The sequence below is a fragment of the Hippichthys cyanospilos genome, chromosome 16 (assembly GCF_059441005.1).
Source record: "Hippichthys cyanospilos isolate Australia breed blue-spotted pipefish chromosome 16, RoL_Hcya_1.0, whole genome shotgun sequence".
In the NCBI taxonomy this organism is placed as follows: Eukaryota; Metazoa; Chordata; class Actinopteri; order Syngnathiformes; family Syngnathidae; genus Hippichthys; species Hippichthys cyanospilos.
Window position 1 is genome coordinate 12,067,806 of NC_142384.1, and position 23,372 is coordinate 12,091,177.

The 23,372-nt window shown below is 40.9% G+C and overlaps 2 protein-coding genes across 5 annotated transcripts; one reads left to right on the plus strand and one right to left on the minus strand.

Annotated features, from left to right (window-relative positions):
- Positions 1-7,550: 7,550 nt before the first annotated feature.
- On the plus strand, positions 7,551-16,909 carry sgsm3 (small G protein signaling modulator 3). Of its 2 annotated transcripts, none has more exons than XM_088436529.1 (21): positions 7,551-7,739; positions 10,147-10,219; positions 10,302-10,387; positions 10,640-10,703; positions 11,132-11,343; positions 11,416-11,523; positions 11,619-11,762; positions 11,833-12,028; positions 12,133-12,278; positions 12,512-12,742; positions 13,447-13,629; positions 13,736-13,891; positions 13,971-14,025; positions 14,104-14,153; positions 14,272-14,424; positions 14,499-14,569; positions 14,831-14,879; positions 15,009-15,094; positions 15,167-15,289; positions 15,424-15,484; positions 16,183-16,909. In XM_088436529.1, exons 2-21 carry the CDS (start codon positions 10,213-10,215, stop codon positions 16,264-16,266), a joined length of 2,265 nt encoding a protein of 754 aa, XP_088292655.1. In that variant the 5' UTR covers positions 7,551-7,739; positions 10,147-10,212; the 3' UTR covers positions 16,267-16,909. The 2 variants fall into 2 exon arrangements, with proteins under 2 accessions (XP_088292655.1, XP_088292654.1); XM_088436528.1 differs by having other exon boundaries at positions 10,150-10,219.
- Positions 16,910-16,993: 84 nt separating this feature from the next.
- gtpbp1 (GTP binding protein 1) lies at positions 16,994-22,919 on the minus strand. Of its 3 annotated transcripts, none has more exons than XM_088436530.1 (14): positions 22,392-22,919; positions 21,219-21,330; positions 20,949-21,129; positions 20,689-20,872; positions 20,407-20,571; positions 20,211-20,334; positions 20,018-20,132; positions 19,786-19,930; positions 19,168-19,350; positions 18,837-18,972; positions 18,586-18,764; positions 18,333-18,488; positions 17,983-18,113; positions 16,994-17,901 (listed from the first exon to the last, which is right to left on the minus strand). In XM_088436530.1, the coding sequence occupies exons 1-14, from the start codon at positions 22,572-22,574 to the stop codon at positions 17,769-17,771; spliced, it is 2,127 nt and encodes a 708-aa protein (XP_088292656.1). In that variant the 5' UTR covers positions 22,575-22,919; the 3' UTR covers positions 16,994-17,768. The 3 variants fall into 3 exon arrangements, with proteins under 3 accessions (XP_088292656.1, XP_088292657.1, XP_088292658.1); XM_088436531.1 differs by having other exon boundaries at positions 18,063-18,113; positions 22,392-22,918; XM_088436532.1 differs by lacking the exon at positions 17,983-18,113 and having other exon boundaries at positions 22,392-22,916.
- Between the last annotated feature and the right edge of the window lie 453 nt (positions 22,920-23,372).

The window sequence follows — 23,372 nt, forward strand, 5'->3', positions numbered from 1 at the left end:
GAGGCTGTAGTTTTTTTTTTGTTTTTTTTTTAACCTGATAATAATGCCACACGCACACACACACACACACTCACATATATATATATATATATATATATATATATATATATATATATATATATATATATATATATATATATATATATGTTTATATTCAATGATTCTATTCAACTTTTCACCTTCAGAAATTCCATTGAGTTTTTCTTTAGTGGAGCTTTTCAGTCAGATAAATACAGCATGTGTTTATTCAGAGCAGATTCTAATGAAGCCATAGAGGTAACATTCCGGGCAGTTTATGCATTCAAATTGCACCCCAAATGCTTTATTTAATATGGTGTTAGGGTTTAGTTCCTGGTAATGTTTCATTTCTATAGCTGGGCTTTGCAAGCTGCGGCTTTATGGGTTATGGAACATGTCTGTAATTTTCTTCAGCTCTTTAGCCCGGAGGGGTATTCGTCAAGGGTCGATCTGGAAGGCTTCTGAAAGGTTATGACCGTTGCTAGTTTCCATATACTTGTACCCATTCAACCGTACCAGAGCACACTGAAGTCTTTTCTCCCAACGACACAAGAGGCCCAAATGCATTTATCAGCTGAGAGAGTGTTGACAGAAGGTGCACTGCAGTGTCTCTATCAGTGCCACACCACTGATTAACACTCCTTTCCTCCTGATTCTTATCTGTGGAGCAGACACAAGATCTCCATCTGGCTACCAAGTAGCTTCTGAGTTAAAGTGGGCACATACTACACTTGTATTTCATTCATATGTTTTGGGTGAGGTTATAGTCAACGCATAGTGCTTAAGGGTCCCCAATATGAGTCTTCTTCCTATCTATCTATCTATCTATCTATCTATCTATCTATCTATCTATCTATCTATCTATCTATCTATCTATCTATCTATCTATCTATCTATCTGTCTGTCTGTCTGTCTGTCTGTCTGTCTGTCTGTCTGTCTGTCTGTCTGTCTGTCTGTCTGTCTGTCTGTCTGTCTGTCTGTCCGTCCGTCCGTCCGTCCGTCCGTCCGTCCGTCCGTCGGTACTAAAAGCCATAGACTATTCAACCTTTTCAATAGATATCAATTTATGCACCAGCCTATCACTGTGAATCGTATCCCTAGTAAAAAAAAGAAAGAAAGAAATAGTGTCGTGTAAGCTTCTCCTTTACACAAGCATGCATTTAGTAATCTAACTTGAATAGAATTTCATCGCATAGGTCTCATTTTCATAATCACCATGCTTTTTATCCATTAGATCCTCGTTGCAACCTCGCTTTGCAAAACGGGTACAGATGATGTTGTCAACACAGAACGTACTTACTACAAGTAAATAATGGGAAGCAAGGACATGCTACCCTTTTATCCTTTTAGCTTGCAATCAGTGGCAGATATGAACCCCACAAAGGCACATACATCATGATCGCAATTCCGCTCTGTTTTTTTTCTCTCTCATGGGGCTTTATTGTGCCCCTCAGCCTTTTGCCTCTTGACTTTTATGCTGTATATAAAGACTAATGAGTTGGACGAGGACAATCAACAGTGGCAGCAAACTCAATCCATCACAGTTGGTAAAACCATACAGCGCCACCATCTTTGCTAAAAACACTTCCTGTTATTTGTTAGTCCAATCTTCATTAGGAATATGAGGAAGCAATGTGTGTTTTTGTAGCTGCTGAATAAATGAATCTGAATAATGCATAAGAACAATTAGATCCAAACATATTTTCTCAAAGCAGTACAGAAATTTGGCGGAACTAGGAGTGATTAAAGAAAAATCTGGTCTTCCTCCAAGTTAACATCGGGTATGAAGGTAAATTTACATTCCAGTAAACTAATGCCCAAGTCACAAAAAGCACAAGGCCACAAAAGTGCAGCTATGCAGCAGGTAATTATGAAGTTATGCAGAAATAACTTGGCTTTAATTGGAGCAGACAAACTGCTCATATGCTGGATGCCGTCAATGCGTAGAATGAAGGCGAAGGTGATAATGAAGGTGAGCTGACTGAGACAGTAATTTGCAACATCTCCTCAAGATGGCCATTTAAATAGTAAAAAAAGCACATAACATCACCGAGTTACCATATTTTTCGAATCATATGGCTCATCTGGTTGTAAAGTGCAGTTTCAATTAACAAGTCTATTTTTGGAAAATTGCATATAGGTGCGCTGCGTTGGAAGGCTCATTACTTTGTATTCAGGGAAACGAGTACAGTATAGCAAACGAGTTAAGGGATTTTAAGTGTGCCTCATAGTCAGGAAATTGGTCATTTTAATAAACACAAATAAACGAGATTCAAGATGTAAATATACTAACATTAGAATGAGATTAGAATGACCCATGTTAAGGCATAAATGCCACAGTGTTTCATGGTATTTAAATAAAAGGACATAGTGGATTTAAATGAGCTGTTTACACCAATCTGAAAAGTACTCACATACAGCACAAAAATACTATTTATTTTTATACTAAAATATTAATTTTAGAGTGTCAGTAATGTAATGTTATAATCATAACGAATCATCTTAATCAACGCGTATGCTAAGTATCAATTATTGAGGAAAAAAATGATTGAAAGGCTCTGGAGTTCATTTTATTGTCGTAACTGCTTGCATTGAAAACAGAATTGTAGTTTTTTATTTTCCCCTTGTGTGAACTATTGTACTCTCTTGCATGCTGTCCCGCTTATAAGGCCAGGTGCGCTGACCGGTGAATGACATCCAGAAGATTGAAATTTGAAAGTCCAATTTGGTTGTCAACATTATTTTTAGATTTCTCGAGAATAATCTGAAGACAAACATAAAACAACAACAACAACAAAAACGCTGTATCGTGCGAACACTCAGACTGCAGCATCGAGCAAACTGTTCATGGGCTTAAAGCGCTTACACACACAATCAGTAATACAAAATAGGCGGGCGGAGGCCCGAGGGATTTATGTCGTTACAACATTCATTCATTTGTGTCTTTTACGTTGACGAATCACAAGTGACCTCCCACCCACCAAATGCTTGCAGCAGTCGAGCATAGACATGTTCACGCAGTACTTTATGTTATGAAAACATGGGTGTACACACACATGCTTGGATGCGATGTCTAATAAAAGCCCCGCTTAATCAGACGCTGGAGTTATTTAGGAAGTCTTGCCTCAGTCACCGACCTTTGAGTCCAGCTCAAACGAGCAAACTGATTAGGCTGGCAAGTCATATGAAGCAGACATTTGTCAGAGGAAAAATGATTTAGTTGGTGCGCTAATGTCTGAGGCGAGGTAATGCATCATTTTGAAGAGGGCAAGCTTCATGAGGAGCCGTCTTAATAGACCAAAAGCCATCAATGCTGCAACCTTGTGTTGTAAAAAAAACAAAAAAAAAACAAAAACGGATGCAATCGCAAGCTCACTGGAAATGAAGAGAGGTTTTCACAAAAGTATTATGAGCTCTATTTTTGTGACCATTGTAAAAGAGGGCTGCGCCACTGTGGGAGTGGTCACAGTCATGGATCAAGATACTCCTTTTGGTCTCTTTAAATGTAGCGCGCTAATTAGGCGCTAGTCTTAATGCGATCAAAGCACATTTAGCTGTGAATTGGGGCAAATCTCCAATTATCCATATGCTGCCCAGTGGCATTATTGAAAAATATAAAACAATGAGTCTTTTATTACATGAACGAAATATTTCATGGTAAAACAGCTGTCAACAGCTGTCATAGTCTAAGCAGGTATGAGGCTTACATTGACTTTTTGCCACCAAATTGTCACTCTGCCAGTCAGTACTTTTTTACAGTGTTTATACAGGTTATAGGTTAGTCTAAAACTGAAAAAAAAAACAGGTGCATCAAAGTGCTTGAAAAAAAGATGTGATTCCATATTTTGTCACTATTACACTATTAGTTGACTAGGTTCCAATGCAAATGCACAAAGTATGTTTTATCTATTATACTGGGACACTCTTATTAACTGTCATAGGTGTTATCTGTTCTACTACATTAGGCAATACGCTTGACCCACAAAATGGCGCTTACTCGCGAGAGCACGTGAACCCGTGACGTCAGTGAATACTATGCATAGTGTACTGTAAAGTAATGAATAATATACTCTTAGCATTATGTAATTGAGTTCGGGTTCACACATGTAAAATAGATCATCTTATCCTATATTATTCAGTCAATTTACCCCATCACTTAAACATAAAGATACTCCACAGTCATTATTTTCATGTTTTACATTACATTCATGGAACACGTTAAGATGGAGTTGTCACATTCATTCTCTGTATGTCACTCTCCCCTCAATTACCTTCCCGCTAAATTATTCAATTCAGTCTTTGTGTAAATTGCAAGATGACAACGTCCCCCTTTGAGAATGACATGCTATCCCCGAAGTATGCCAACCTTTAGTTTGAAATGAACCGTGGGCAATTACATATCATTTAACATGCACATCCAATTTTGTCAAACGCAGAGCAGATAAGCCTGGAATTCAGGTTGGAATCACTAAATGAGAGCGAGTGAGAGAAATGCTAAGTCTTGCACATCCATTTTCTTCTTCGAGTGGTGCCCTTTATCTTCAATTCCCTTCATCGCGGGAGAGCTCCACCGAGACTGGAGGAACATCTGCGTGAAAGCCCCATGATCCAACCCAGGAGACCAAGCCCGGTTTGGCCTATCTTGACTTTCTAGATATAAATGATGCAAATGATGGCGACGGAGGAGCAGGCATCATAGAGGTTACATGAACTTGTGTGCTTCTCACTTATGTGCATGTGTGATACGACATGCATTAGACAGGTCATTTTTTTCTGTTACGAGGCCTCTGCTCGATCCAAATGGGTGCTAGCACAAGATTCATTATTGTATATTTGCTTACACTAGCTTATGTACACACATAAATCAACCATGTGAATCCAGCAGGAGCTATACGGGCACAGAACATCCTGATGTAACGCAACAGCACTATCTTCTGTCTCCCTCCCAAACTGCACGACTTAAATCCAAATGTTTCGTTTCTTCTTTCCTTCAACGGGTTCAACCTGCTGCATGTTTCTTGGTAATCCATAATCATTTGTTTCCTCCAGTGAATGTCTATAGAACTCCAAATGCAGACTATGCTCTTTCATCGCTCCATCAATGATCGACCCTCACGCTCATGCTATGATGGTCTTGCGCAACCTCTCATTATTTTCATTCACACCTCTCATCGCAGGATGTTTTATCTCCATTACCTTGCTTTTTTTTCCCCCTGAGTGCTTCTCTTCTATCTATCGCTCTTTTTGCCCTGCTTGTGTCTGACGTCATAGCAACCGCAGTGCATGAGCCACGTTTTCGTCAGGCTACGTCACTGTATTAAAAATGACAGAGGCAGCCAGACAGTTGAGGAATACTGAGGAGAAAAGTGACAAAACGTGCCACACCCACACAATATGAAAGGCAGGGTGCACGCAGGGGCTCTGCAAGCCGTGGGCAAGGTCGGCTTCCGGCTTCAGCGTTTTTATTGATGTGACTCACTGTGGCATGGTGCAGCGGAATGAGTGTTCGAGCAAAGCGAGGGGGTTAAAATAGCCGAAGCGCCATTGTGAAAAGAGTCAAGAGTGCTGAGCTCGAAGCAGAGGTGGGGGAGAGCGATTTAACATCAGCTTGTGAATTATTATCCTTGCACACGCTAGGTTCTTTTGCACAATTTGCATTAATGGGATAGTACAAGAGCTGAATCAACAAGTATGCCGTGTCAATTACAATAGTCAACGCTTTTATTCCATAAGTTTTTTCTTATTATTGCCGTTTTTTGAAGTGTCGGACTGCAATGCATCGTGAGGCACACGTAAATGTGTGCAAAATAAGACAAAAATTAATGGAACATTTTCACCTCAAGCATTAAGTAATGGGACGGAAATGAAGCCGATTTTATTATTTTTATCTTTTACTCTATCGCAGTGATTTCCCCCCCCCAAATAAGTATGCAATTCAACTGAGGCGTATGCGATAAAAATCCTATGGCAAAGCAGTAAACAATGAGTCCAGAATATGAACACACTAGAGACACCTTGTGGCATAACAAAGTATGGTTCAACATTAATCACCAATGTATTTCATGGAAGTTATGTTTTGATGGAACATACTGTATACCATTTCTTAATCTGGATGTTTAACTCAACTCATGGTCACCTAATATATCCTTCATGTGTGTAACTAACGAAATTCACCCTCTGGTCAGCGCTGCGCTCAGAGACAGCTTTTTCCCCAGAGCTATTTACGCCCTGAATAGCAACAAAGCAAGAACACCCTAAAAATAACAAATGCACTCAGTTATTTTTAATTCTGTAGTGTACATTATGTTTATTCACGTTTATTGAATGCACACCAATTCGAGCAGCTCTCCCAAATTTGTTGTATTCCAGCTATGCGATGAGAATAAAGGTGTTCTTTTCTGTTCTTTTCTATTATTCTTCCCCTTTTTGCTTGTCCCTCAGGCCTCATCTAAACGTGACTTCTGTATCCTTTTACCTCACACCAGCTACCTTCATGTCCTCTTTTGACTACATCTATAAACCTTTCCTTGGTCTTCCTTGAGGCCTTCTGCCAGGCAATTCCAGCACTGCATGCTTCTACCTATATATTCACTATCTCTGCTCTGGACATACCCCAAACCATCACAGTATGGCCTCTCTGACTTTATATTTAAAACTTCTAACATGTGCTGTCCCTCTTGGCATTAATTCCTGGCTTGTTCCATTTTGGTCACTCCTACAGAGAACATCTGCATCTTCATCTCTGTTATTTGCAGCTTCACTTTCTGTCTTTTCTTTGAACTCTTCTGTCACTCACCACTGTCCTCACCACTGTCTAACTGTCTTTGTTCATGTCCTCTGCCACTCCAGGCTACCTCATACAACAGTTCCTTGCAGGGTATCCTTTCATAAGCTCACTCCAGATCTAAAAAAGACACAATGCAGTTCCTCATCTTCTGTGTACTTTTCTGTCAATATCCTCAAAGCAAATACTGCATTTGTAGTGCTCTTTTTATTTATTTATTTTTTGGCATTAAACAATAGCGATGCTCGCAAACGCTCACATCTATTCCTTAGTCTAGCTTCAACTCCTCTTTTCAATTGCTTCACTGTATGGCTCATCAATTTTATTCCTCTGCAGTTACCACAAATCTGCACTTCTTCCTTGTTTTTAAAAATGGGTACGATCACACTTCTCCTCCATTGCACAGGCATCTTAAAATGCTATTCTATTCTATTCTATTCTATTCTATTCTATTCTATTCTATTCTATTCTATTCAAGACTTTGTTGCGGCTAACCTTCATTATTTAAAAAAATATTTTCTTTTGCAATGTTCACGTATGCATTTTATTCTTTTATATTTTTGTTTCTTCTCATGTTATTTTTTTTTTTTAGTCGTGAGTAGTCAACATCGCACATTGTGTTGAAATGAATGAGACAAGAAATGAATGACTGCTACGTCATCTCTTGCTGAGCGGAAGGATACGCTGAAGGAGACGTCACAGTGCTGGGCAGTTCCGGGATGGGACTATTTCTCCTGTAAAAGGAACAAGCGTTGAAAAGTGCAAGGATACAGCCGAGCTACACGTCGCTAGCAGGTGCACAATGGCTTAGTGAATTTTCAAGTCCCTTGAGCGACACGTCATGGCGCAGAAATCGGCGTTTTCATCTTTACATTCATTGTGAACAGCACGCCTGCCGCTAACCACACGATTGCGTTTACAAGAGATGCATGTCACGGTAAGTTTTGTTAGCTGTCTAATGTGCATCCTTACACGTAATTGCTAGCCATATGCTAATGCTAGCAAACAGCTGACAGCTGAATGAACATATTCAGTGGTTTCCGACATGCATGCATGCTATCAACTGCGCTGTTTTTCGATATCTTTTTCCGTCTGCCGCGACGTGTTATCTAAGTGTTAAAATATCTGCGCGTTTACACAAAACAGACATAAAACCTAACGATATATTTAGTTGGAGAGTCTTTTGACATAATCGTTGTTGTACGTCATTTGAAATGTGCAGGGTCCTGACAGTAATTCATGTGATTATTTTATTTCTTTCTTTTAAGAGCAAGTGTTTCTGCTCCAAAATAGTACCAGTAGAAAAACTTGCTGAGTTATGTGTGTAACGATAGTCCTGCCAAGCTGCATCCTTTTTTGACGTCACGGAACAATCCTTTTGAGTTTGTCCACTGTTTTCCGAGGAAGTGCAATATCCAAGATTGTGCATGTTTCGTTATTTGTGCATTTAAAAAAAAAAAAATCTAGCCTTGTTATGATCATTCCATGCTCAAGAGAAACATCTTGTTTTTTGTCATTGTGTGGGTGGACGTATCCAGTTTACAAGATGAAAGCATGAGTCACCAGTATTGGATTTAGTGTGTGTGCATACTCAATGTTAGAGAGACACATTCACATCTTTTACTCACTCACACAGTAGAATCTTCTTGCAGCATTTCGTTTTTCCAGGTTAAACAAAAGTTTACAAAAGTTGTTTGTCGTTAAATAAATAAATAAACGAATCGCAAAAAGGTGAGGGTGGCTAGGGATTACTAGAAAGATTTAGGTTCTCTACTAACTTGCACATTTCACTGAATCTTTTTGCTCTTCTCTGAATAGTTATTTCATGCTTACCTGTCTCACATTTTGTGGTCTTTAAATGTGAATCTTTCTATCTTTGATGTTAAAAAAACAAAAAACAAAAAAACAACCATGAATGCAAACTGAGTCTGAGACCTTACCTTACACGAACTCTGAAAGTTTGTGGAACTTTTGAGGTTCGACTGAATTGCCAATCCTGTTTCCCCGCTTCTGTGTTGCTCTATAGTGACATGCACCCCAACATGTCACACTCACTGTCTTTATGTTATTCAAACCACTGTTCAAAGTTGACTTTTGCAGGTGAATATTTTGGATGAACTTCTGTATTTGTGCAACAGTTTGTAGGAGAGGTTCTGCTCCAATGAATTTCCTGGCAGGTGATTAAAGTGTATGTCAAGGCATAGCTCGCAAATCCCAATACTCCTCTGAGTTACATATCCCCTGAAGCTACTTGGCCATCCTCCCATCCTCAAATTGATTTCTCATCTCTCTTAAGTCCTAAATCCTCCTTAGAATGCCGCTGAATGAATCATTTCTGCTGCTGCCGCTTGCACATCATGCCTTACGTGCTGGTTTGTTTGCGTGTAGTTGCACATAAAAGTGAGGCAACGTCTGAAAGTACTTCCCTAGTTTGTGGGTACTCAATGCATACTTTAGTTGCAATCTTGAAAGTGATGTTTATCTGAAAGTAATACAAATGCATACTTCCTTTATTATTATTTTATTGGGAGATTATTTAGCAGTTGCCTACAAGTAACACCGGTGTCATTGTTTACTATGAAAAAAAATGTTTCCACAGTTGATATTGTGGAATGTGAATGAAGTAGAAAAATGTGCCTGTTTTCATCTATATCAGTTAGGTAACAATTATTGGCCATGGCTCACTTGTTTTGTCAGTTTGTCACTTGACTTTCATAATCTGAGTTGTGATTGGGCGTTATCTGATCTCTTGAGAAACTGTGATGTCATTTTTTTATTGACAGTAAGTGGCAAAATAGCAGCCGCCCTAGGATGAATAAAAACATTTAGTTCCATCCATCCATTTTGTAGTTTTTGCTGATTCTATGAAAACACTATTTAACAGAGTACAATATTTTGGATAGTTGAGCTATTAGTTGCGGAACCTATCATTATGAAGAATTATTAGATTGAAATTCCTTTCAATATTGGATTCATTCTTAGAATTATATTACAGTCCTGTATTATTATTTAGAATTTCAGAGTTGTACCGGAAAGGAGATTTACTACAAAGCTTTAATTGTAGGTTAAAACAAAAGCTTAAAAAAAAAAAGAGTATTACGAAAAATGTGTTTGCAAATTCTGCCAAAGGGCTGATATTGTGCCAGAACAGAATGTGAAGAAAAAGTCGGGATTAGTAATGAGCCTCTTGTGAGAGCAACGGTCATGTGGTTATGAGAGGAGGTGCCCTCCTTTTTCTCCTTCCTATTTCATTCGTTTCATAAGCCAACTTCATCATGATATCTAGAGACCGTCATGTTCAGTCGAGCATCTTTTTGAACCGCTTTGTGCCGTTCTGTGTTCAGCAGATTCTGGAACTGCGACTACACCTGACTTGAGAGTGACCGCAGTCTTTGGATAGAGAAGGCACCATGTCAGGTATTTTTTATTTGCTCTTCAAAACACACCCATTTCAATATTTGATTTAATGCTACCAGGATGTTGGTTGTTCTTATTACAGGCACATACGCCCCGGCCCCCGGTGGGCCCTTTTCAGCTCTCACTCCAAGCATGTGGCCCCAGGACATTTTGGCAAAGTATCATCAAGTAAGCACATGACTTTTTGTGTATGTATGCTTTTTTGAAAATGATGTCAGTGATTTAGAGGGACAGGCACAGCAAATGCTCTTCCACTTTATGGCAGGAGGTATATAAAAGTGTTCTGTGAAATTTTCTTTATTTTTGTAATGTAAAATATGTGCCCGGGCTCAATATCTGGCGGAAATACTTTGTGACAATGTGACAGGATTATTACATTTTCCTTCAAATTAAATTAACTTGATGTTTTTCACCCTGCAGAAAGACACCTTGGAACAGAATGAACTCAAGTATGATGAGTTTGGTTTCAGAGTGGACGTAGAAGGTAACGTTGAACCCATATAAAACATTTTTTTTCCCCACTTAGTGAATTTCCTCTAATGTCTGCCTGGGAAATATTTAATGGAAAATTAATTTGGGTTCAAATTAGTTGCACTAAAGCAGTATGAACATGCGATCTTGGTGTTACGACTGCGACTGGTCAGCATTTCTTTGTTCTAGGGCTGTCATGATCAAATCTTTTTAAAATCAATTATTGATCAATTATTCCATTGAGTAATTGACCCTCTCTCACATCTACTCCCTCCCTCTTGGGAAAAAAAAAGAAATTTATTATTATTTTTTAATATATTAAGATTCAAGATGAGTGACGTTATGATCAATGATGTTATTTATAATCTTTAAGAGTCACCATAATTATTTTCTTAAGGTCACACATTTCTAATCATCCTAAATTTTTCCCGTACTCTGCAGAGTCTGATGATCCCAGTCCTTGGCTGGGCACTGAAGGCTCACCGCAACGTGAAAACCCTCAGCAAAGGTTGCGCTGGCAAGCCCATTTGGAGTTCACGCATAATCACACGGTAGGCGACCTCACATGGGAGCTCATCGATCCAGTCCTTCCACGCTCTGAGCGCCTTCGTGCCCTCGTACTTGGTGGCATTCCTCATAGCATGAGGCCACAGGTAAGTGGCTTCGTACTGTATTTTCACAAGGTGCTACCCAAGATTGAGAAGTTAAAATGTTCTCTCTGCCAGTTGTGGATGCGTCTGTCCGGAGCACTGCAGAAGAAAAGGACCTCTGAAATCACCTACAAAGAAATCATCAAGAACAGCTCGAATGATGACACCTCCACAGCCAAACAGGTGCGATCATTGCATCAAAACTCATGTTCTAGGTAAAGTAGAATGATAGTAATTGCCTGACTTAAAAAAAAAAAAAAAAAAAAATCCATTCTTAGATAGAGAAGGACTTGCTGCGGACGATGCCCACCAACGTGTGCTTCAGTAACCTAACAAGCGTCGGCGTCCCGAGGCTACGACGGGTACTTCGGGGCTTGGCCTGGCTTTACCCCGACATCGGGTACTGTCAGGGAACTGGAATGGTGAATGTTAATCTCTTAATATCACCCTTCTTGCTTTGCCGGCTGTTTCATCATTTGGTCTTGGTTTTAGGTGGTTTCCTGTCTGTTGCTCTTCATGGAGGAGGAGGATGTGCTGTGGATGATGTGTGCCATGATTGAAGACCTTCTACCTCCATCATATTTCTCTTCCACTCTGCTGGGGGTCCAAACAGATCAGAGGGTGCTTCGTCAGCTCATTGTTCAGTACCTACCGGCCCTTGACCGTCTTTTGCAGGAGCATGACATTGGTAAGTCTTGTTTAGCTCAAAGTGAAGGAGTTAAAAAAAAAAAAAAAATCCTGAGGTGTGTTGAAAGAGTTCTAAATACGATGTTTTCCACTGTGTGCATTTAGAGCTGTCTCTGATCACGTTGCACTGGTTCCTCACATCATTCGCCAGTGTGGTGGACATCCGTTTGCTCCTCAGGATCTGGGACCTCCTTTTCTACCAGGGCTCCCTAGTGTTATTTCAAATCACACTGGGCATGCTTAAGATCAAGGTGTTTTTGAAGTTTTATTTCTTCCACAAAATGCCATAATAAAAATGGTTCACATTACTAGTGTGTATATATATATATATATATCTGCCAAATTTGAAGGGTCATAATCAGCCGATCCTTACATGCTGCCTTTAATTCCTTTCACAAAATGCCGTTATGAAACATGAAAGCTGTTTCACCGTATGATGTAATGTTGCTGATAAATGCTCTAAAATGCATCTTCGGTACCTCAGGAGGAGGAGCTCATTTCATCGGAGAACTCGGCGTCCATTTTTAACACGCTGTCTGACCTTCCGAGCCAGTTGAGGGATGGGCCTGCAGTACTTGGAGAAGCTTTGAGGCTGGCGGGGAATCTGTCACAGGACACACTAGATGCCCATCGACACAAACACCTTGCCTACATTCTGAACGAACAGGCCCAGCTCGACAGCGGAAACCCGCCACTCAATTCTAATCTGAACAAGGTCAGAGATGTTTACTTCGCTCTTGTGGGAAAAATGTTTTTGAGTTTTTATGTTTTGCGTTCAATTGCTACCGTAGTGCAATATGTTCCTAATCCGCTGTTGAAACCCGTTGAGTGTAATTTCGGCACCAGAATTATGTCATTACTATTCTGTCTTTACTAGTGTTGAAGAACTACTTTTACAGATAGCTAACAGCTTTTCTAGTAGTGCCGATACACAAGGGGCTTACCGCTCTTTATTGGAAAAGCTGTTAGCTATGTAATAAAGGCAGGATAAGATTCTTCAGTCAGTCATTTTCAGCAATAAAAAGTTACTATTTTTTTCAAGAATGAATTTGATAAGTTCATCATGACTCAACTTGCAAAAGTCAAATGATCAAACTCATAAAAAAGATGAGCAACAGTGATTGGTCATAAGATGGTGATTGGTCTTGAGCACAGTATTTTTTTTTTTTCTGTTTGGTTTTGTGAGTATTGCAAGCTGAGCAATGATAAAGCCAAAATATGACCTTTTTAAGTAGCCTTTTAAGACTGGATTTCATTTCTATCAATTGATATCTTGAGTAGTACGTTTCATTTGTTCATTGACCTCAAATCCATCATATTCGTAAAGGAATAAGTGGGATTTTTTTTTCTTTTCTAAATCGAAGTACAGCTGTATTTGTTTATTTTTGATGGTGACATATACTTTGTGTTTGTGTACAGGTGGTGAGGAGACAATCCCTGCGTAGAAAGTCCACTCTAAGCTCTTTGCTATTTGGGGAGGATGAAGCGGAAGCGCTCAAGTCCAAGAACATTAAGCAGACTGAGCTTGTGGCGGCCCTTCGAGAGGCCATAACCCGCACTTCGGAACATTTCCACTGTCTGGACCCACGCCACTCCAGCACTGTGAGTTTGCAACTTGCACTCCAAGATATTGGAGATGGATCAAGAGATACTTCGGTCATTCCGAGAGGGGTAATTGAATCTTTTGACCGTTTTGTTCCCTCTAAAGGAGCTGACCCCTGACTACTCCATGGAGAGCCACCAGCGGGACCATGAAAATTTCCTGGTGGTGTCCCGAAACAGACGGAGACGAGCCAAAGCTTTGCTGGATTTTGAGCGGCATGATGACGATGAGTTGGGATTCAGGAAAAATGACATAATTACTGTAAGATCAAACACAAAATTCATTGTAAGATTTGACTGAGGCTAGCTGTGATTTTTTTATTTTTTTATTTTTACTTCAGATTGTCTCACAAAAGGATGAACATTGTTGGGTTGGAGAGCTCAATGGTCTTCGAGGTGCGTGTGAAGATACATTTCTTGGTGCGCTGTGGGTAATGTAGTAATCATTGACCATAACCGTGTTACTCCGAATAGGTTGGTTTCCTGCAAAGTTTGTGGAAATCCTCGATGAAAGAAGTAAAGAGGTAAATCATAAACTTTCCTCCAAATTTACAAGTCACTGGTGACTTTTTAGCCCAGATGTTTTGTTTTGTTTTGTTTCTTAATGTTATGTTTGCTTTCATCTGCCTGCTGTGTCTCCAGTATTCATTAGCTGGAGATGACTCGGTCACCGAAGCCGTGACCGATCTAGCTAGAGGGACTCTATGTCCGGCCCTGAAGGCCATCTTTATGCACGGCCTCAAGAAACCCTCCATTTTGGGAGGGCCCTGTCACCCTTGGCTATTCATAGAAGAGGTATAGTAAATTATGTCCTGAGAAATTTGATGGCACGCCAACCCAATATAATGCCTCATCTGCCCCCTTTCAAGGCGGCCAGCAGAGAGGTCGAGAGGGACTTCAACTCGGTCTACTCCAGATTGGTGTTGTGTAAAACCTACAGGTAAACTCGCACGCATCTTCTTCCTCACCCACATGCACTGAAAGTAAGCATTCTGATTTTAAAGTGAGAATTTTGAGGATAAACTGAGAACTCTAATAGAACCAGAATTCCAAAAATATTCATCATTCTGTAATAGAATTCAAGTCATACTGTATATCTGACAAGAATTAGCATTTTGATTTTAAAATGAGATCATAATAGGAATTTTTACTATTCTCAAATGTTTGTTGTTTTACATCCAAGATAATATTTTTATTCCAGGTTAGATGAAGATGGGAAGGTTCTAACACCAGAGGAGCTCCTATATCGAGTGAGTAATGTAATATGCAGGAATTAATTTGTTGTTTTCCAAGTAGAAATACTTGTTGTTATGTACAGCTCTCAGAAATTGTTAGTTTAAAAAAAAATTGTCTAACTCCCATCTGTCTGTTCCCATTAGGCAGTGCAGTCAGTCAACATGAGCCATGACGCGGCTCATGTTCAGATGGACGTCAAGTTCAGGTCTCTTGTTTGCGTCGGCCTCAAGTGAGTTCACGCACACGCATGACAGAATGTTTCCAATGAAACAGAGATACATCCAAATATTTTTCTTAACAGTGAGCAGGTGTTGCACTTATGGCTGGAAGTGCTTTGTTCCAGCATGGCAGCTGTAGAGAAATGGTATCATCCATGGTCGTTTCTACGCAGTCCCGGATGGGTTCAGATCAAATGTGAACTCAGGTAAGAATTTAACTAAGTAAAAGCTCTGGTTTTCATACTTACACTTGAGAGAGGTAATAGATTGATGTTCCTGAATGCAGTCATCTTCCATTGCTATAACTATCTTACATAGATGTATCTTCTTCTTTCTTCAGGGTCCTTTCAAAGTTTGCCTTTAGTCTTTCTCAAGATTGTGAATTACCAGAGCAGAAAGAGGTAAGCCAAGAAAGTTGCTGGAACTTGTGATGGGACATTTGGCTCTTTAAAGGGAACCATTTATTATTGCTGAACTGTTCACGTAAAAGAGCCATTCAAAAGACTGGCTGTTTAATGTTTCTTCATTTTAAAACGTCAACATGTTTTACTCAAAAATAAACACCGGGATTGGTTATACCATTAATGTTAATTTATGAGACATTGTCCTTTTCAAAAATGGTGTAAGTAGTATGTAGATTTAGTTATGTTGGGAAGTATGCCAAACATGGCTTCATATAGACACATGGAAAAGTCTGAAAATAAATATTCAATAGCTTCTTATTCTCATTAACTAGCAAATGTGTGTGTGCACTGCATATCAGACCTTTTGAGCTATCACTTCTATCAAGTTCCGTCTGTAGCCATGTCTTTGGTAGCTCCTCCACTCCACCTCCGAGAGAGGGGGCCTCCCTTACCCTAACCCTCTCCACTCAGTCCCTGTGCAACATTATTAATTTTTGCGCTTGCTCCAGAGCTACAAAACGACACTTACAACTAACTGCATGGCGCTAAGAGGACTCTCTCTGCAGAATTGAGTGGTTGGCAGGGGTGTCATTGTCTCGTGTCCTTTCTTCAGCCACAAAGCTCGACCTTTTATCTTGGAATTTCTTACTAGAAGGCTTCCAGCGTATAGTCTGAATGTGCTGCCTCTATTCTAGGAGAAGGAGCAGAGGCCGCTGAAAGAGGGTGTGCAGGACATGCTGGTGAAACATCATCTCTTCAGCTGGGACATCGATGGCTAGGCAAACGCTAAGCAAAATGGCATCTCCACTGGTGTGTGTAATTTATGTCTTTTGAACCATCTCTTTGTCTGATTCTTGGACACAGTATGGAATTTAATGTTGGACAATGGTAACACATTTCAATGACTGTAAACCTCCCGGTTACCATTAAGAGTCACTGGTTTGTGTGAATTTGAATGCATCAAGATGCAGCCTATTTTTGTTTAATGTGGTTTTGTAAAGGTTTTACTAAGGTCAAACCAAGTGAACGTGAAGTACAGAATCATCTGTATCCACTGGACAGCAGCACTTTATTTCAGCCAGTTTTGTTTCCCCCCCAACTAAGTTGTTGTCGGTGCAGGAGGGAGACATGAAGGATATCCTCTTGTGAAGTGCAACTACTGCTCTTCCACACGGAAACACTTGACCTTTCCATCTGACAAATATAATTGAAAGACCAAAATAGAATATTCTTTGTAAATTGAGAAATTATTTTTCACATAAGTTTTACTTTTCTCACGTTACAGTATAATGTTGCACATGCCGAGTATAGCCTTTACGGATTGTGTTGAAGTGGATTTGTGTGAACGTACGCTACCTGAACAGTGGTAGTGAACGCTGTGCCCGTTGAAGAAAAAAATGTTAAATAAATCTTACCTGGTTAGCTTCTTTTTCTTAAATATACATATATATATAAACTGTCCTGGAGCTTTATACTTAACATTAAAAAAAACCCACACACATGACGTCTTGTGCAGCTCAGTACAATTAGTTTATTGAGTTTTTTTGTGGCACAAATGTCAATTACCAGTAGCAAGCTGGAACACAAGTTACTAAGAGTTCACAATTAGCACTGCAAACACTGCATGTCTTACAATCATGAGCAACTGACTGCTGGGGTGACAAGAATGAATATGTGATGAGTTTACCATGTGTAAGGTGGAGCCATGATGCAGTAGTACTAGTGGGTAGAAGACCGCAATACAAGGTTAAAAGTTAAGAACATCGACTATCCAAGAGTAAAATTTTGCATATGCCGAATAATTGACAATTATAAAATGTAACAGCTTGTATTAGTTTCAATATATGTAGGATTAATTGGATATATGCTCTGTGCTACATTCAATTGAATACTTTTTTTCAATTAGGGTACGACCAACACCTCATTTACATATTAAGTATAAATAGTTCACAAAATTTTCTTTTAAATGCAAATTCAAAGGGAATGGGCAAGTGTCAATTTTAGCTGCTCATTTGTTAGACCCTTGATGGGGAGGGATGTACACCCCCCCTCCCCATCATAAAGCCACAAAAAAAAAAAAAGATAAAAATGATTGTGCCAAGCTAATCTCCACTCTCATGTAAACCACTCTCAACAGTGATGGCAGAATTAATGACACGATCTAAAATGCACACTTTAGCGGCCGTAGCTCTTCACATTCTTTTTACAATAAAATCCTGGTATAAAAGGCAATGAGGAGTAAGACCGAGGAGTGTTTTGCACTAAAATAGCTGGAATGGAGTTATGGAGGGGCACGTAAGCAAAGTTCAGCATCCTCCTGCTCCTGATGTGGAGGCTGCTGCTGCAGAGGTGTTCTGACCTTTTCCTTTGTGCCGCTGACCTCCTCTTCTTCTTCCACCTCCTCCAGTCTTTGGCTGTACAGAAGAGAGAACGAAATGAACACGATAAAATACGCAGGGAGCAATTGAAGCAGACAACAAAACTGTGTGGAAAACCTTAAGACAAAACTGCAGAGAGAGATCCAGCTTATTATATCCCCCATCAGGGTCACTGCAGTCCTGATGACCCACTTTACCTTGTTTTCTTTGTTGCCCTCCTTTAAGTGAGGGTCCTCCTCCCCCTCTCCCTTCCGGGAGCCAGCCGCGCAAGCAAAGGAGAGGGGAGAGTATGACACACGATGCATGAAAACAGTTTGAATGGATGAACGAGAAGTTGCAAGAATAGAATAAAGACACACAAGAGTCGACAAGTTAGAGAAGCGCTTGGCAGCGTGAGTGCGCATTTGAAAAGCAAGAAGCAGAACAGCCTATTTTTTGTGTCTAGTTTTCCATATTTTGTATCTCACCTGTGTCGTGCTTGGGCCCGCTGACTGTGCTATCGTCAAGCCATCATCTGTTGCCGTGCCGCTGTCGTCTTTTCGAGCTGGCGCTTTTTTCGTGGATTGCATTTTTATCTGCGGAGGTTTGGAGTTTGACGGCAAATTATTGGTGGACTGCAGGAGCTGGAAAGAATGTGAAAGAAAGTGAGCAAATCTGCTTTCAAGGTAAGGACATTTGAGTTTGTGGAAACATCTTGCACAAATGCTGAGCAGATCTTACCTTTGTGATGGTCCCTACAGCTTTGGTGCGTCCCTCCCTGAACACCAACCTCTGGTCGCAGTGAAGGTACTCGGGGGTCTTAATGAAGCGGAAGTGGACAGAGGCCTTGTCGCCTGTCCGTAAACAGTCTCTGTTCATGGACAGGATGGTGGCGGTCTGCCTTATGCTGCCGCAGTGGACTGAATGGAGAGTGAACACGCGTGTGATGAAAAGGTAAGCAACCATTTTGTGTCAAAGTGTCAATTGCTCACCCATAGCTTGGTATCGGGGTGATATCGTAGTGGGGTGATGTAGAACAAGAATCTCTGCCTCAAACTCCCACGTGGCCTGTGGGTTCAACCTTGGGGACACCATGACCATGCCCTTCCTTATGGTAGAGCGCTTGATCTGTATCAAACAGGAATATGTTGGATGGTTACGGAAATAATTGTTCGAATATGTATTTGACGAATTTATAGTGGTATTCGATGCTGAAGATATTGTCTTAAGTGTGTAAGTGTAACTACAGTGATCCCGCTGTCTACAAGGAGTTTAACTGCAGATATGAATGTGGCCACTCGGTGGTGCTGTTGACCCACTTACCTTTTTGAGCGCAAACGAGGCAGTCTGTCCCCCTCGCACTTCCTTTACAGGCATTCTCTTGCGGTGGATTGATTTGACAGCGATGGGAATAAAGCTCCCCAAAGGGTCTGGCCCCAGTAGCATGGTATCGTTCAGACGTATCAATCCACGTAAAGTAGTTCCTGATACTACTGTTCCAACGCCCTGTAACAGGTGATAAGAGAGGCCATGTTTAAAACGTATGTGGGGTATTGTACACTGCACTGCTTCCTCAATGTTATCTATCAATAATGTACCCACAGTCAAATGTTTTTGCACCCCTTAACCAGGGCTAAGCATTTTTGATGAAAACAACAAATGACCTTAAACAAAAAAAAGCTGTGACCCCTGGATGACCCTGAACATGTATATGTTCCGGTGTCTCCAGAGCTTAATTTCTGATTCCTACCAAAGCTCACTGAAAGTACATACTGTATATTAGTGATTTCAGTATGTATTTTTTAGGACATTTTTTGTGGTAAGCTGTTTGAGGTTTCAGATGTAATTGTTGGTAAACACCGCTGTATGAATTCCTGCACAGTTGTAACAACATCAAGCAGACGATACAACATGAGTTTGCTGTTTGCACCGGACACCCACCGGGACAGAATAGGTGTCGTCGATCTGAAACTCGGCCGGCTGGTCATCTCTGTAGCATGTCCGAGATGAGAGCAGGTTGAGGAACATCTTGAGCAGGTCCATGTTCTCTCCAGTCACGTTTGAGATTTGAAAAATGGGGCACATCCTTCACGGAGGTACACATACAGAAGTTACTTTTGAGAGTTTAGCTCTCGCGCTCAGAATCTGCCTGGGAACAGACTACCGTACGTACCTCTCTGAGCTGAAGTTGGACGCCGTGACTATGACGTCATCTTTGTTCTGCACCAGGACGGGGATTTTCCTGCAGCCGGGGGACTTCAGCAACCTCTGAAGCAGCTTTAATGTCTCTGTCAGGATCAAAGGGCAATAAATAAATTCCCCTCTCATTTATTTTAAATATCTAGAGTTTGGGCCATAAGACCAACCTTGAAGGATGTTAGCTGGACACATGTCAATTTTTGTCACCACCACAAATACAGGCACATTGAGGGCTAAGGCCAGACCCAGGTGCTCTTTGGTCATGCCCACAATTCCCGCATTACTGCCGACCTGGAAAGGATGTTGAAGAATGTTGACACGAGCTTGTAGTATTATATTGTAATTTCAGACAACGCTTCTCACCATGAGCATGCAAAAGTCCGGTAAGTGTCCAGTCATTCCAAACACGGTGGTTTTAAGGTATTTCTCGTGGCCCGCCAGATCGATGAAGGTGATAACTTTGGAGGACTTCTCGCATATTTTGGTCCAATCCAGACTTCCTCCGTGGCTATCTGGTTTGTTCACCACCTAAAAATGGATACGTTGTGGAAAGGGTTTAACGATTGAATATTTTAAATATCTAACACTAATGCATGCTTTGTGTCTCCCCGTTCAGATCCATTTAGAATATGGAATCGTAATTACCTGTCCCTCTTGGTCAAATCCGAGGATATCGTTGCCCACGCTGCTGGTCCTACCGCTTTCCATCTCGTGCTTGTGTCTGAACAGTTTTTGGCGAGCGAAGCCTCGGCCGTTATCCAGCTCTCCATGTGTTAACACTCCTAAAAGAGTACTCTTGCCAGCATCCACGTTCCCTACCACCGCCACTCTAGGAGAAAAAACAAATTACGCAAAATAGCTAATCTAGCCCTTTAATACAACACAGATCGTCTTTGACTACTCACCTGACCTCAAGGAAGTCCAGCTCCCCAACACGCCGACGTATCAGATAGTCTCGCACCAAACCTTCCGTTTCCGTGCGCTGCCTGAGCGGGATCAGATCAGAGTCCAGTTGCGCACACATGGATCGCACTGTAGCCTCTGAAGCCTCCATATCTTTTTCGCTGAGGCCCCAATCACCGCCATCTTTAAGACGGAAAGGAAACGATTCAAAAAAGGAAATCTGGATTTATAACATTCTGGAATGAAATATATGCATCGAGTGGGTTTCTCACCTGAGCCCATGCCAACCACATAGATGGTCTCTCCAGACCCCTCCTCCATCCTGTCCTTGAGCTGGTTAAGTAAGGAGTCGTACTGCTCTCCATTTGGACTGACAAGGGCCAGCTTGATTGCATTTGGTAAAGAAAGTACAAATCAGGGCATTAATGTTGGGGTAAACAATCTTCTCTTAAAATGAAATATTAAATGTGCTAAAAGTGGTATTCCACAACTATATCTAACTTCCCATGAAGTAACCTGGTAAGTCATTGCTGATGAATGTGTGAATAGCAACACCACCACTACTAAAACTTCTCTAAAACGTCAAATCCCTTAACTAACCCTGAATGCAGTATAGTACTTGTAATGTTTAGTAATTTGAAATACAGAACGAATTTAATTGACAGGAAGCGATGCCCAAGAAAGTGATGCAACTATGTGCAATGTAAGTACTCCATCTCAATCTTTTGTGATGTGTAATTTGACCTTTGCAGCTAAGTGAATATTACAACAACAATCTTCATCTTACATCATTCCTTGCACTGAACTTGTTTGGCAAGAACAATACCTTGACAAAAACAGACATGTTTCTATTAGGAGTTATTTGTAAACGGTGAACATAAAAGCAACATTTTAACGTGTTTTTAAACAGGTGCAAATTTTTTTGGAAGTGCACTAAATTTGCTGTCAGAATTGCACAGGTGCGTGGCACATGTGTTTTCTTGGTGAAGTAACTAAATTTAAACGTCCTTCCATATTTCTTTCCACTTGTTTATAGCGTTAAAAGTCACGTGTTGTTTATTATTGGGCATCCCTGTCATTCTTTCCCAAATATAGCGGAAACTTTAGTTTGAACCTCAAATCACGTAAAACAAATGAGTTATTACACAACTTAAATGTGACTTACTTGGAAAGTAAGCGTTATTACTGTGGCTAAGTTAAAACACTGAGATCCGGGCTATGGCTAGCCTTAGCTACAACCGGCTAGCTATCGCTACGCAAGCAAATACGAAAGAAGCTGTAATGTGTCGCGCTGGGTAGGGTTCGTAATAAGATATACTTGTCTCCTAACATGAAATCCAATGTTGGCAAAACACGCGTTTAAACCAGATATTTAAACGAAATCCCATTCATTCATTTTCAGCCAGCTAGCATTAGCCATATGCTATCTAGGGGCCTAGCTTCACCTTGCTAGTAAAGTCGACCCTTCGGTCCTCCGGCTCGCCGTTGACCACATCCCCGTCCTCGTAGAAGTCATCCCCAGGGTCGTCCACACATCCTCCCCGGTCAGGTGCGAATATGCTCGCTGGGAGTAGGGCATCGGCAAGCGCAGAGTTGGACTCATGCGCCGCGGCTGCTATCGAAGACATTTCTTTCTGTGCGCAAGGTATTCCTGTGTATTTGTTCTTCGCCGTCGAGATCGGTGAGATGGATCGATGTTACCGTCGGATAGCGACAAAGCTACACGACGGATGCTCTTAATTTTGTAAACATTGCAAATGGACAGAACGGGCTTTTTGGAAGCTGTCAGTTTGCTTTTCAAAATAGCACGTCACCGCCCTTTCGATAATAATGAGGTAGGTGTTGGTGAATATGTTACATGCTCGCCAATAGTCTCTCGGATTCTCTTGAATATGCGAGCGGGGAGCCAATGCCATGGAGGGGGGTCGAGCATGTTTCTGCAGCCGCCGCCTCCTCCTCTTCCTCCACTCATGTTTCCGAATGTTGTGTGCAATATGTGTGCAACACCGGGCGTCATACGCGGCCAAACCTGCCAGTCAAAGTGCATTATAGTTTGATAAACACAAGGGCAAGGCGGAAAATTGTAATCTGTAACGTCATCCACATTAAAAACATCAGGTACTCTGTGACAAACGACGTCATGTTGTTGTGACGTCCGTCAGGGTCTCGTCCATCCACACATAAGCGTCCATCCACATGCGTATTCTCAAAGATTCAAGTCCTCTCTATTATTTGTCCTGACTGTCGTGAACTTTTACATGACATAAATGTCAACAAAAGTTATGTACTGTACCTGAATGCCAAAATAATGACGATGCTGTCCAAATGTACTTGCTCGATGTGAACTGTGACCTTTTTTTATTGAACGCAATGCTACCTCAAGGAGTAAGTCAAAAGAAAAAAAAACATACAATTTTGTACTTGTT